The 14,745-nt window shown below is 32.0% G+C and overlaps 1 protein-coding gene and 2 long non-coding RNA genes across 4 annotated transcripts; 2 read left to right on the top strand and 1 right to left on the bottom strand.

Annotated features, from left to right (window-relative positions):
- Window positions 1-1,683: 1,683 nt before the first annotated feature.
- LOC145636905 (protein FAR1-RELATED SEQUENCE 5-like) lies at window positions 1,684-4,523 on the top strand. The gene is made up of 4 exons (XM_081688443.1): window positions 1,684-1,807; window positions 2,455-3,562; window positions 3,691-3,885; window positions 4,001-4,523. Exons 1-4 carry the CDS (start codon window positions 1,684-1,686, stop codon window positions 4,521-4,523), a joined length of 1,950 nt encoding a protein of 649 aa, XP_081544569.1.
- A 1,765-nt stretch (window positions 4,524-6,288) lies between these two features.
- Window positions 6,289-8,810, top strand: LOC145615204 (uncharacterized). Of its 2 annotated transcripts, none has more exons than XR_014107255.1 (5): window positions 6,289-6,637; window positions 7,091-7,164; window positions 7,599-7,722; window positions 7,848-7,975; window positions 8,623-8,810. It is a non-coding gene; the product is annotated as an uncharacterized LOC145615204 (long non-coding RNA). The 2 variants fall into 2 exon arrangements; XR_014107249.1 differs by having other exon boundaries at window positions 6,620-6,637; window positions 7,880-7,975.
- Window positions 8,811-12,293: 3,483 nt separating this feature from the next.
- Window positions 12,294-14,497, bottom strand: LOC145615134 (uncharacterized). Its single transcript, XR_014107244.1, has 2 exons — window positions 13,986-14,497; window positions 12,294-12,584 (listed from the first exon to the last, which is right to left on the bottom strand). It is a non-coding gene; the product is annotated as an uncharacterized LOC145615134 (long non-coding RNA).
- Window positions 14,498-14,745: the final 248 nt, after the last annotated feature.

Here is a 14,745-nt window from a genome sequence, read left to right as displayed (position 1 = left end):
TTTTTTTTCTTCAAAATTTATTTAAAAAAATATTTATTACTTGTCATTTTTCCTTTTTTTTTTTACAGCATTATTTTTAAAATCAGCTTTAATTATAAATCTACAGTAATTAAAAATAATAGGAGTACTTTTCTTTGTTAAAAAAAAAAAATTGACGCTTCCACACTCTGCCCTTCTTCCCTAACACCTCCTTGCCAATTTTCTCTCTCCTCCATTCACCCATGGCTTCCAACTCCCTCTCCTCCTTCGAAAATGGCTCCCACTGCACCCCTTAAAAACCCTATGCGTTTGATACCCAATACCATGAAAGAATTGGGGAATCTTTTCCCTCGTTATTCTCATTAGGAGTGACTATATACAAGCAAGTCAGACTATATACAAGCTGATGCCTTTCATTAGGAGTGACATTAGCCTAATTACAAGGAGCTAATTAACAACCTTTGACTAACTATAAGATATACATACAAAAATATCTACAAGATATATTTAACATTCTCAAGAAGAGATTTGCACTCATGAACAAGCTTCGAATTCTTCCGCCATGAACCATTTGTGATGATATTCTCAAGAGAGGACACCAACACTTGTTTCAGCCGGGAATCGGCTTCCGAAGAAGCCATTCCTGATTAATCATCGAAAACTGGGTGAAAATGGTGGTTGAATTTGGGAATTATTAGGGTTCAAATTCACGGCAATTGATCGGAAAATGGTGATCGGAGGAGAAAGAAATTGGGAAATTTTTGGGGAATTTTTAGATCGAGAAATTTGAAGGATTTTGATTGATTTTTTGTTTGTGCTTATTACTTCATTAGCTAGTTTGTGACAAAAATAAAATTCTGACAAAAAATTAAGGATTGTTTTTTAATAAATTATTAATGAGGTGTTTTGGGAATTTTTAAATAAATTCTGAAGAAAAAAAAAAAGGAAAAAAAAAAAAATATATGAGTCATGGTCCCTAAACTATGCTGACTAGGCTAAGTCCCTAAACTATTTGGTCAGAAACACCAAGAGTTGTAGTTGAGGGACCAAAAGTGCACAAAAAAGTTGACATGGACTAAAAGTGCACAAATACGAAAGTTTAGGGACTGTATTTTACCTTTACTCGGTACATATTAGGGTGGTTATTTACAAAAAAATCCCGAAAACAATGTTGATTTAAAAGCATATGACTAGAGGTGTCAAATTGTCTGATTCTATTAGATCTTTAGGTCGGGTCTAGTTCAGGTTTGAATCATGTGAAATCATTATGCCCATGAAGGTTGAATTTTGGATCAGGTCACTTTTACATCAAATCAAGTCTAGTCGAATCGGGGTACTTTTTGACACATTGTTACTCCGTATACCCCTTGAGTTTCGGGCTTGCAACGGGATCACGGCGGATCTTGCGGATTTAGTAATTTCATAAGGGCCCGACTCATACCCAACGCTACAAATTTTTGCCTAGACTCTAGGGTAGCTAGCTTCTCCTACACCCCCATGCTACTACGTCGTTTTATATTGAACCATTCTGCAATTTTGTTTTTTTTTCTTCATCTTTTTTCATTTTTGTTAACTTTCTATTCAAGCAACTATATAATGATTTTCTTAACCTAATTTCTATTTTATTTCTCTCTTATTGTACTTATTTCATTTTCTCTCTCCTGCATTTTTTATTTTTCCCCCAATTTTTCTCTCTCTTCTTCCATGGAAATTTCTAGCTCAATTGTGTTTGATCGTGACTGTGATTCTAGCTTAATTGCTTTTGATCGTGATTGTGATTCTATTTTTCCTGCTGGAGTTGGTTTAGTCGACTCGTTTTCGAAACAATGTGAGTAATTTTTCCCTCAATCATTCGATTTTGATTATGCTCTGTTTTTCGCCTGTAATAGTTCGATTTTGATTTTTGATTTCATAGTTTTGCTAATTGTATGAACTATAGTTTATATAATGCTCAATTATAATTATTGATTTTATTGTTTAGCTAATTGTTATTGCTTATTGTATGAACTAAAACCAAAATTATGGTCGATTATAATTTTTGATTTCATTTTTATTTATGATATTTTTAATTTATAATTTGTGATGTATTGTTGTGATTTATTGTTTTTATTTGTAATGTTGTTATTCGATTGATGTTTTTTTCCAGTTTTCTGCATTTTAATGATTAGCTATAGTTTTATAAAATTTGACATTCAATTAATTTGTTTAGAGTATTAAACTAATGCTCATGTATGTTACATTATATGTACATTTAAGTTTACATAGGTGTAGTTACTGTAATTTATATTTATCTATGTAATAAAAAATGTTCATTTATATGTTTCATTATCATTTTGATATATGTTCATTTATGTAATGATAAATGATCATTAACAGTTTACATGTGGTTATTGTACTGTAATTTATTAAAATCATTATTGTAATTGTACATTATTGCTATTATTTGTGTTCATTTGTTACATTTTAATATTGCAGTGGAAAAAAAGAATGCTATTGTATTTGAGGAAGCAGCTAGTTCTGAATTTTATGGGAAACAATTTCCTTCTGAAGATGTGGCTTATGAAATGTTTAATAAATATGCATTTAGAAAGGGCTTTGGAATTAGAATTGGAAAAAGTAAGAGGCGAAGAGATGATTCATTCTCTATGAAAATATTTGTTTGTACAAATGAGGGTTTTAAAGATGATAAGTGCAGGAATAATAGGCTTTATGAGAGACTTAACATAAGGACTGGTTGCTTAGCTTTTGTGCAGTTTAGTATTGACCGTTCAGGTGTATATACATGTACAAGACATGAGATGGTCCATAATCATGAAATGATTCCTGTTGACAAGAGACATTTAATAAGGTCTCAAAGGGATATTTCTAAGGAACATATTAATTTCATTTCTACACTTAGATTGAGTGGAGTTAAAGTTTCTGATTCTTTGAGAGCTTTGAAGAAGGAGGTTGGAGGGTCTCCTAACCTTTGTTTTACAGCTCCTGATGCTTATAATGTTATTTCTGCTGAAAAGAGAGCTAAACTTGAGGGAGGTGACAACAATCAACTAATCAAATTTTTTGCTAAGAGACAAATTGATGAAGCAGATTTCTATTATGATTTTGAACAAGATGAAAATGGTGCATTGGTTAATTTCTTTTGGAGAGATGGAAGGATGATGAGAGATTATCATTACTTTGGTGATTTGTTAGTTTTTTATACTACTTATAGGACTAACAAATATGGTATGATTTGTGCTCCATTTGTGGGTATGAATTATCATGCAAATAATGTGATGTTTGGCATGGGATTTATACTTAATGAAAGAACAGAATCATTTGAGTGGTTATTTGATACTTTTCTAACTTCTATGGGAAGGAGAAGTCCTATTACTATAATGACTGATCAAGCTCAAGCAATTGCAGCTGGGATAAGAAATATTTTCCCCAAAGGTGTTCATCATAGATTATGTGTGTGGCATATTGAACAAAATTCTAAGAAACACATTGGGGCGTTGAGAGCTTTGGATGGTTTCACTGATTTATTTGGTTATTTGCTGAAGTATTGTGAAACTCCACCAAAATTTGAGCATTATTGGAAAAGGTACTTCTGCTATATACTTGTTTAGCTTCTTAAATAATTTTTACAGAAATGAACATTTAGTTTTTTATAAATGTTTATTTCTAATGATCATAACTGTTATGCTTAATGATCATATGTTTCATTTACAGAATGTTGCTGAAATATGACTGTGCAAATGTTGATTGGTTGAATGATTTGTATAAAATCAAAGAGATGTGGTGTCCAGCTTTTTCAAACAAATATTGGTCAGGAGGTGTGCTTTCATCTCAACGTAGTGAGACAACTAACAAATCAGTTTCTCAAAGGCTTAACAAGACACAAGGTCTATGTGATTTCTATCAAGTGTTTCTCGATGTGGTTCAAGAGTGGAGAAGCAAAGAAAAAAGGGAGAGATTATAATACAATCAGAGGTAATCGTCATTTGGCCTTTGCATACATTGGGATTCTTGTTCATGCTAGATCATTGTATACTATTCAAGCTTATGTGCTTTTTGAGGAAGAGTTCATTAAGGGTACTGCTTGTGATCATAAGGATGCTGGTGTGAATTTTCCTGAATATTATTATCATTTGTGGAGACTTGGGAAAGATATGATCAAGCACGAGGTTGTTTTTAATAAAGAAACACATGCAATATGTTGTACATGCATGTTGTTTAGTGAAATGGGTTTGCTTTGTTCTCATGCTCTTCGAATTTATCATATGAATTGTGTTCATAAGATTCCAGATGACTATATATGTAAGAGGTGGATTAAGGCTGCTATGTGTAGTCATGGCCTTGATGAACCTACAATGAAAACCAATGTAGTATCTACAAGTGTTTGGAGGACACAAACACTAAGGAAATTTGTTAAGTTGGTAACAAGTTGTCAACACTCACTACAACAAATTGACTCTTATGCCACGAATTATGCCACGGGAATACAAAATTCGTGGCATAAATTGAGCTTGCCACGGGAAAATATAGTTAAGCTAGAAACTTAAAACTCCATTGAAATTTTATGCCACGGGAGAAAAATATTCGTGGCAAATTGAAACTTGTGCCACGACTATAAATTTTTTCCCGTGGTAAATACACATATGCCACGGTGATTATGTTCCCGTGCTAAACTTACACTTATGCTACGACTAATCCTATTTATGCTGAAAAATATAACACTTTCACCAAGGGTAATTTTTTCACCGTGACATTGAAACCATATTTGTGCCATGTTAAAATTAATTTTTGTAGCATGCATACATATATCAACATAAACCAATAATACTCATTTTAAGGAAAGACTACTGTTCTCAAGAATTTAATGAAATTATTATATGTACAATTAAATTTAATCACAAGATACATGTTATCTATAAATATTCTATAAAATGACATACAATGATTACATTAAATAGTATTTTTAATCAATTTATAAGTATATTAGAATTGATGAGTATGTAAAATGGTAAATTATACGTACAATTAAAATTGATGAATTTTGTTGTTTTTGGCAAAATATAATATGAAATATGATTATTTACTACTATAATTCTAAAATATTTTTCCATGATTTCAAATAAATCATTCTATAATAACATGAACATTAACTTATACGAAGTACAAAGTATTGAGTTCTAATTGTAAAAAATAATTAAAATGGACATTTGTTCATTATATTGATTTTTTTATATGAAGTTTAGAGTACATACTATTTGACCTTATTTTGTGTAAAAAAAACTTATATCCTAAAATTACATACGGAACTCACCTCAAACTAGTTGTATAAAATTATAAATATTCAAAAAAAAAAAGTATAACAGATAAAAAAAAAAGTACAACTACTTGTTTCCGTAATAAAAGAAAAAAAATAAATTCAAAAACCTTGTTTGCAGAAAGTTAGAAACCGTTCGAACGATCCCTGATTCCCAATTCAACCAACGCTCGCACAGTAAGATCAATTCTTCGACAAAATTTCAAGTTTAGATTAGTTTAACATGAATTAATTCTTCGTTTTTCTTATATCTAGTGATTTAATTAATGTATCAATGTTGATTGTAGTTGCTATACTTAAATAGAGTTGTTTTCGGCAATTTCAATTTTATTTTTGCGATCTTATGCTTCAACATCGTATGGTAGCTTCATTCCCAAATTCGTGTTGTTTAATATTAATAATTTTGTACTGTATGTTAGCGTAATTCGATTTTTGCAAATAATAATTACTTTGATTAAATTTTTGTGTAGAATCTTTTTAATCTTCTGATTATTATTTGCATGTGCTGCTATTTAGTGTTTTTGGCTAAATAATAAATAGCGAAGACTCTATTTTAATCAATTACGAGTATCAAATTGTTCTCTAGACTTTATAGGTATTCAGTCAAATTTGTGACTGAATTCTTTAGTTTTATCATATATATTAACTATGTGTAAATTTGATTAACTATATAATTTGTTAGTCTTTTCATTCTAATAGATAGGCTAAGGAAGCCAGTGTGCAGGGACGGGATCAGGAAGGGAGGGGAACAATATGCAAATAGGGTAAGAAGTAAGAGTGCAAGCAGGTGAGGGGTGTGTGTTAAAACGGGGAGAGTGCATGTGTGTTGCTAGGGAAGGGGGAAGTGTGTAGGGATGGGGATAGTCAGGGATGGGATTAGAGTGCAGGTTGGGGATAAGTTAAGTGTGCAAGCAGGGGAATGGTGTGTAAGCAGGGAGAGGCCAGGTGTGCCACAAGGTGAGGGGGCAGTGATCAAGTAAGGGGGCAGGTGAGGAGGGGAGTAATGCGCAGGCAGGGAATGAGGTAGTGTGTAGGCAAGGTAGGGGGGCAGGTGTGTAGGGGAGAGGGAAGGTTTGCACTCAGGAAGAGGGAGGTTGGTTGTAAAAATTAAGTTGGATTTTTAACTTCTTTTTAAAAGGGGTGGTGTCTTTATTGTTTCATTTGTATTATTTGACTATTTGTATTAGTTGATTCATTTGGGTCATTTTAGTTGACTTTGCTTATAAGACTGAATGCTATTGATCAAAATTCAGAAGTATGATCAAATTGTGCCTCTCTCACAAAAATTCTACCAGTTGATTCAAACTTTGAGCATACCTTGTATAGCTGCAATGCTGCTAATGATAGGTGCAATGTTGTAAAGTTTTTTTTTTTTTTTTATTCTATGTTTATAATTTCCATGTTATTGCATTAATGAGCTAAGTTGGCTTGATAAATACTGCTATGCTTAATTGCTATGTACTTTCTTCGACAGAAGACTGTGGCTATGCATAAAGGGCCGGGGAATGCTCATTGTCTAAAGTGACTAACCATGATTGAGGAAATGTGGCTGGAATTTAGTGGATTAGCTAAGGCTTTTATTAATTGAATATAACGTGGCTAGAATATACAATCAGTAGTATCAAAAGTATAATGTAACTAGTTTTAATTTATCCTTTCATTAAGTATTCATTGTTCTAATTTGGAACTTGTGATATTCTAACTGACTTTAGTTAAGAGAATCATAATTTATGATGGTTGCTGCATAATGCATACTAGTTTTAATATTTGACTGCCCTGTGGACTTATTCTATTTATTAGATGGTTCAAAGTCTGGTCATGGGCGAAGAGCTTAATTGCATGAAGGACAGTGGGATGACATCCATGTTATTGAGGTATGTCTACAGACTACTAATCTTCTACTTATTAACTACTCCCTCCATCCCCAAAAGTTCGACCCTTATGGCCAAATTTTAGTCCCAAAGTGATCATGCCATTTGCATTAAAATATTCATCTATTTGCAACAGTATTTGTGCAAAATTACCTTCCCATATAAAATTTTGTTTTTCAATGTATTTTTATTACTTTCTCTCTCTACTTTTTTTTTTTATAAACTCCATGTAAATTTAACTTTTCAATATAATTTTACTTCTTTTTATTTAACTTTCTTAATACCCGCGAAATCAACCCAAAAGGGTCGTTCTTTCGGAGACGGAGGGAGTACAATTCTATGCAATCTCATTTTGTTTTAAGATTTTTCTTTTCCCATAGATGTTTCTCGATGTCATTTTACTCATCAAGCACCAAATTATTTCAATGATAATATAGGTGCGACCTTAGGACGAAGGAACTGCAACGTACTGTTTAATCAACATTGTCATGCTATCTTTGACTACAAATAGTGACTCCTGCGTGCAGGACATTTAGATTATCTAGATCTATTAGAAGACAGGTACATGTTCTGCACTCAAAAACTGTGACCATTCTAAACTCAACTTTACAATGTGTTGCCCTTTGATAACTGGGGCAAATACCAGAATACCACATAATTTTCACTTGCTTAAACCCTTTTCCTAGGTTTGTACGTAAGTTTTCTTTTCGTGGTGTAGATGAGTATGCAACTGTCAGTGGCTAAAGGTCATCCTTGTGACATGGGAAAAATTATTGAAGAATTGGAAGGCAAGCTACGAAACTCACTGGGTCAGGTACTATGCATGACTGAAAATTTTATGCTTTTGATAGTTTATTGGACATGCCAGTTCGATGCACACAGTCCATACCTAGACGGGATGCTCTATGTAAATATGTTTGAAGTGAGCAGCTTTATACTTATGCATATGTTTGAACTGTTTTTAACTGGAGACCTCGCAGACTAGGTGGTGGACTAGGGAATGACTAGAGTTAAAGGTATTTAATGTGCAATTTGGGGTAGGAGGACATTGGGGTTGATCATAATCTGTTTCACCTGTCAAGTGCATTTTCAACTTTCATCTTATATATTTATCGAAATGAACTGTATGCTTAACTGCTGAAGAGGGTCAAAGTTGCTAGAATCAAAGGACTCATTAGAAATGATTTTCATGCGCTGCTTTTTTTGACAAGTTTGATGCACAATTTGTACTTCAAAAGCTTTGATGCATATTATATGTGTTTATTTTATCAGTTTGTGGTGTACTTTACATTGTTCAGTTTCCTATTTTTGAGTCAAATGTGGCATTTCTTTCTTATGCAAGGTTCATTAAAGCTGGGTTATGTTGGTTATATTCTTTATAAAATTATAATATATAGTTTAATTTATTAGGCTTTTATAATAATTTTTATAACTAATTCTTTTTATTTTTCGTTCTTGTAGGTAAAAAGGAAACCGCAAAGCACAAGATTTACTACTATTTATTTTTATCAAATTACATGTAATGTAAATATTTTTATTTTACTTTAGTAAAAGGATATGAGGGCATAACTCTTTTTTTTTTCCCTGTTTTCGTGCGTGTATGTGAATAGTACCGAATCATACTAATTTCGAATATATATTTGTTTGTATGGATATTAAACATCCTCCAAATTTATTATGTGTTACGAAAATTATATATTGATCTAAAAAATATCAAATTTGACTTATTTAACCAATATTTGACATTTAAATTTTTTAGCCACATGAGGCACGACAAAGATCGGCTATACAAGGTCAGTTATATTTTGTGGCAAACAAGCATATTAGCAACGGTAATATTTGTGGTTACCAAGTTTATTAGCCACATTATAATTTTGTAGCAAATTAGTTAGCCTCGTTAGTATTCGTGGCAAAAGAATTTGTTTGCCACGTGAATACCCGTGGCATAAATTTCAAAATTAGCCTCGGCATCCTTTTTCCCGTGGCAAATTTCTTGCCACGGCCTCTTGTGCCTCGAGAGTAAATTTAATAATTCCCGTGGCTAAACTGCATAGCCACGGGAATTTTAAACTTGTGCCACGATTTTTCTTGTGGCACAAAGGTCGATTTGTTGTAGTGACTCTTTGAATGCTAGAGCAGAGGTTGAATGTTATTTCAATCTTTTAAAAGAAAAGATTGAGAGTGTTACTGGTACTATTGATTTTAATGAACCGGTTGAAGGTATTGAAATTGTTGATCATGAAGTTAAGAATCCGGCAAAATTAAGACCTATTGGAGAGAGGAATTATAGGCCTAAGAGTAATTTAGAGAAGGCTTATAACAAAGCCAGGGGTCAGTGGATGAAGAAAAAGTCAGTATACACTCCTTATAAAAGATCTAAAGGTCAAGCAGTAGTTCAGGTAATAATGAACATTTATGTTTTTGTTATTGATCATTTATGTTCAAGAATTGAACATTTTTGTTTTGCCTTAGGAATTGGACGAGAATGGGTGTCCTATATCTTATGCTAATTCTTTTGCTGATCCTAATGAGTTAATTGTGATTGAAGATCCAAGTGGCCAGGTAAATATAAAACTTATTTTCTTTTTTTTTTTTAATCTGTTTTTATCAAATTCTTTAGAATATAAAACATTTTTACTTTTAATTTTTTTTCAAGGTTGGTAATAAAAAGACTGCCATTGTAGAAGATATCCCTTTAGATGATAGTGTTTCAAATGACTTTGAATAGGTATTATGTAAATGATTATGTATGTAATTGTAGTTGTTCATTTCAGTAGTTTAAGTTGTGATTATAATGTTTTTATAATTTTCATTTTATTATAGGAATATGGATATAGCTCTATGCAATCAAACGTTACTGTTGATCCAGACATATCTTCTATTGTTAAGGTGAAATATTAATCATCTACCTTTCAATTTTGTATAAGGTCATTATGAATTTTGAATTTGATCATTAATTATTTTAATTTTGATCATTAGGGTAAAACAGCTACAATTGCTCATGATGTTGATAATGTTCCAACAAGTTCTCAATTGACACCAAAGAAACCAAGAAATGTACAATTTCCCACAGTTGTGCATGCTCAAATCAATGCTCAAGCTCCTTCTAAAGTTTCTAGCATTGTTCAAAATCCTCCAAAAGCTCCAAGAAATGTTCAAGTTCGTTCTAGTGTTCCGAAGAAAGTTCAAGCTCCTTCTAATGTTCCAAGAAGTACTCAAGGTTGTTCTCGGAATGTTCAAGTTGATCCTAGTATTTCAAGAAATGTGCATGATGCTCCTAATGTTCCAAGAAGTACTCAAGGAAATTCAAGGAATGTGCAAGTTTCTCCTAGTGTTTCAAGGAATGTTCTAGTTTCTCCTAGTGTTTCAAGGAATGTTCAAGGATCTCCTACTGTTTCAAGAAGTACTCAAGGCGGTTCTCCACAGATTTCAACCAAATATGATAGGTTATTAGCGTTTTTTGATACTAGTGTGGCTAAGAGATTGGCTACAAATGTTAAATAAGAGAGTAAATCAATATGCAATTATGTTTTGGTGTTTAACTATCAACATTTTTAGTTGTCTCAACTTTATAGAGATTCAAGTGCTCTAAGTTTTTTATATTTGGATTTATTATGTAATTTGAACCTTTTTTTTTAAAACTATTCTTAAATGTTCTATAAATGATTATTATCGCTTTTGGAAGTGATCATTTACTATTTTAAATAGTAAGAACCATTATTAAATTGGAATAATTTTATTAGATGATTTAAAACTGGCAATTATAATGTAACACTTTACTATTTGTAAATATTAAAAAGATAATAAATTTTGTCTTTACTTAAACAACAACAAAAACTTATGTCAATACAAATACTGAAAGCAAGTATGATCATATATATGTCTATATATGAACATATTGTATTAAGCTTGTGCAAATCTTCTTGCTGCTCTTCTATTGTTCTGTGACTGCCTGTTTCCTTCATTCAGCATTAGTTGGGCAATGTATTGTACTCTGAGCTTTCTGATTTGGTTCACCTGTTTCAGGAAAATAATTTATTATAAACATGAACATTAATGGGATATAAATGATCATTATGTATTATAAAGTGATCATGAAGTATATTTTTTTGTTTTGTTGAAATTTACTTACATTGTTTGGTTTTAGGTCACAAACCCATTCTTCATTGGGATCAGTAGTGAAAGTTTAATTTCCATATGTTTCATAATGTAAACTCCACAGTTGGTGTAATCTTCGTTGCTCCTCCACTTCATTTTTTGCAAAACCACCTTATATTTCTCAATAGAATCTGCATCTTCATACCCCAACCCTTTCAAGTATTCTGCATATCCTTTTAACTGCAACATATACAGGAAAAAAATAAATTCAAAGGATCATATTAATATTGATCATTTTAATTTTCAATATTGATCATTTTGTATAAACAAACCGATCATTTATATATCTATTAAACAATATACTTACCACCAATTGGGGTTGGTTTTCATACTTTGTTGCAATTGTTTGATGTTTTGCAGTTTCCTGTTGTCAATTATATGCATTGTCTCATTGACATGATCAATGCATAGAAGATAGAAATGTGCATATATGGCTACTGGAAAAAAAATTTGTACATAGTACACAATATTATTATATATACACATTATTGTAAATGAACATGTTATAATTCCATATTGTTCATTAATACCTGTTGATATCCAACTGCACTCTTGATTTTGTATAACCTCAATTCATTTGTTATTCTTTCTCTGAAGTATTCAATTCTAAGCTCCATTGATGATCCTTCAGGACACACTGTATTTGCATACATAATTTGCTGCAAATGATGCACATGATCATTTTAATATTCATAATGATCATCTAGTATAAGTGAATTGATCATTTTAGTACACCAATGTATACATGTGTAATTTCAATAAAGATAACAAATTGACCTTTGTGCCACGAGTAAAATCGTGGCACAAGTTTGAAATTTCCGTGGCTATGTAATTTAGCCACAGGAATTCTGAAATTTTCGGTGCCTGAAGTGAAGTAAAGGGTACCCGTTTTGCCTCTGAACCAGTGCCTTTTACGCCAAAAAATAAAATAAGTTTTGCATTTTTTCCATTAAATTAATACAAAGACTTGCACATATAAAAACTCAGATATTTCCATTAATAAATAGCTATAATGTTTTACACTTTAATAAACATACAAGAAAAATAAAATTACAATGGGAGCATAACCACAATAGCAGGGGCATAGCAACATCAGCAACAGGACTCAGGAGGATATATCAGCAGGAGCAGAGCAAAATGAGCATCAAGAGCAGACATCAGCAACAGCAGAACCAAAACATCGTGCAGCAACAACAACAACAACAACAGCAGCAGCAACAAAGTGCAACACCAGCCACGAGCAACTACAGCCACACATACATTCACTATAACAGCCACACAAACCAGATTAATATTTACAACAGCACATACATCCACTAAAACAGCCAAACAAACAACTGATTTGAGCCATGTAACACATCAGAATCGCAGGGTTCGAGTCAGCAACAGAGGATGTATTAGAGTAGTTGCATTTCAAAAAAAAAAAAAAAAAAATCAGAAAAATGATCTAACACAACCACAAAATATGTAAATGGGAAAGCTAATAGTCAACATCTTTAATGTATATCCCTGCAGTGCACTATGAACGTAGGAGAAATATGATAACTCTCATCATAAGTGTACTTACTGAAACAAAAAAATGCTTAGTCAATTTAGTTAGCCTTATTACCAGTAAATAAGTTCTACCAAAACTATTTTGCTAGAACAAGGTAACTGTCATACATGGATTTCAAAAAAATGTCACAAAATACCCCACACAAAGGTACATTTTAACTTAGTCCATTACAATTGGATCACTAGTTCGCATTTATTATATTTGGTACATAGTTAGGCCTCATCAGAATTTTCAGCATGAATCTGTATCAAACTTCAACCATCTCAGGGAATTTTACAAACAACAGTATTCAAGCACTAGGAATATCAGGTCAATCCATACACATGTGCTGAATGAATGTCACATCAGCCCCTACCTATTTTAGCACAAAAGGCTTACATGATTACATTCTTGCCTCACTTTCTGATTGCAAACCAAAATTTTCACTCTGTGACAATTTATCTATTTTTTCATCTACTTTTTAATCACTGCAAATTTAGCATTATATTAAATATTCAAAGCTTGGATAGTAAAGAAAACATCAATACAAATACACCAATTTAAGATCATAGTTTTATAGCAACAAAATCAAGTTCCTTATCTTATTAGTTTACTCATAAGTTCACATCTTCACTCAATTAACTTGTTCCTCATCAAACAATTTCATTAAAAAGATTCGGTTTACTATAAGCTGGAATCATCAATCTCACTACTTAGCTTATCTTGCATTGGCAAGGATAATGGTGACTGTCAATTATTCACCCTTTACCAACAATTTATTATGTTTCAGAACACATTATAATCAAACTAAGGTTACAAGGCATCAATTTCTACCATCAACAACCACCTATATCAGTATATCACAAATGACCAGAATTTAAATTCAAAATGCAGATATACATAACAAACATCCATTAAGATAATTTGTTTAAATTAACAAAAATCACCAAATTAAAAAAACGCTTGAAATTTGTATACATTCATCAAGAAGATACGAATTGAGCAAGTACCTTAAAAAAACCAATAAAAGGAAGGGAAAAAAAAAAAGGGGATTTTAAATCACGAACAGTGGAGCTTCATTGAAAGCAAATAAGCAAATCAATTTAAATCAAATCAAATTAAAAACCCTAACCTCAAATTTCTGATTTTTGGTTCGAAATTGATTCGAATTTGTTGTTCCTTGAATCAATGCACCAAAATTGCCTCAAAATTAGGTCTGGTATTTTTCTATTTTGCTCGAATTAAGGATAGATGTTTTCGATCTTGAGGAAATTTGATTTGACTTCTACCTTATTAATCGAATTGAATCCAGGAGTTGCAGACAACGGTTGAGGATGATGGGTCGAAAGCCGTGAAACGGACAACGCCGTGGAGGTGAGGAACCACATGAGGGAATGGTTCATTTTGTCCCTAAAAATCACCGACACGACCACCACCATCAGTCCATTGCCCTAAAAACGAGAAAGATTGACTGATTGTGAAGCTAAGAAAGACTATAAAGATGGAGTCATGAAAAAAAACTTGAAAATTGTGAGAGGAGAGAGACGAAGCATTTCTGGGTATGGGTTTAGAAAGAATTTTGAGAGCAGAGAAGAAGGAATTGGAAAATTAATCAAAGCACAGGTTAAATGAAAACCGCTAACTTTGAGTTTTTCACATTTTTGATAATCGGTATTTTTATTTAGGTTCCTTTTATTTATGCCTTAATCCGATTTTTATTTTATTACTACCATGTTTTAACACCAATTTGATATAAATCGGGCCTAAAAAATCTAAATTTTATTGGGAAATTCTACAATATAACTCGCTACTTTTACAAATTCTACGTTGTGCTCTTATTTTTTGAAACTTTTATATAGTAACCCGCAAGTTTATTTAATAACTATATAGTA

Source organism: Chenopodium album, chromosome 1 (assembly GCF_948465745.1).
Source record: "Chenopodium album chromosome 1, dcCheAlbu1.1, whole genome shotgun sequence".
NCBI lineage: Eukaryota > Viridiplantae > Streptophyta > Magnoliopsida > Caryophyllales > Amaranthaceae > Chenopodium > Chenopodium album.
Note: the sequence above shows the minus strand (reverse complement) of the source record. Positions and strands in the feature narration are given on the sequence as shown.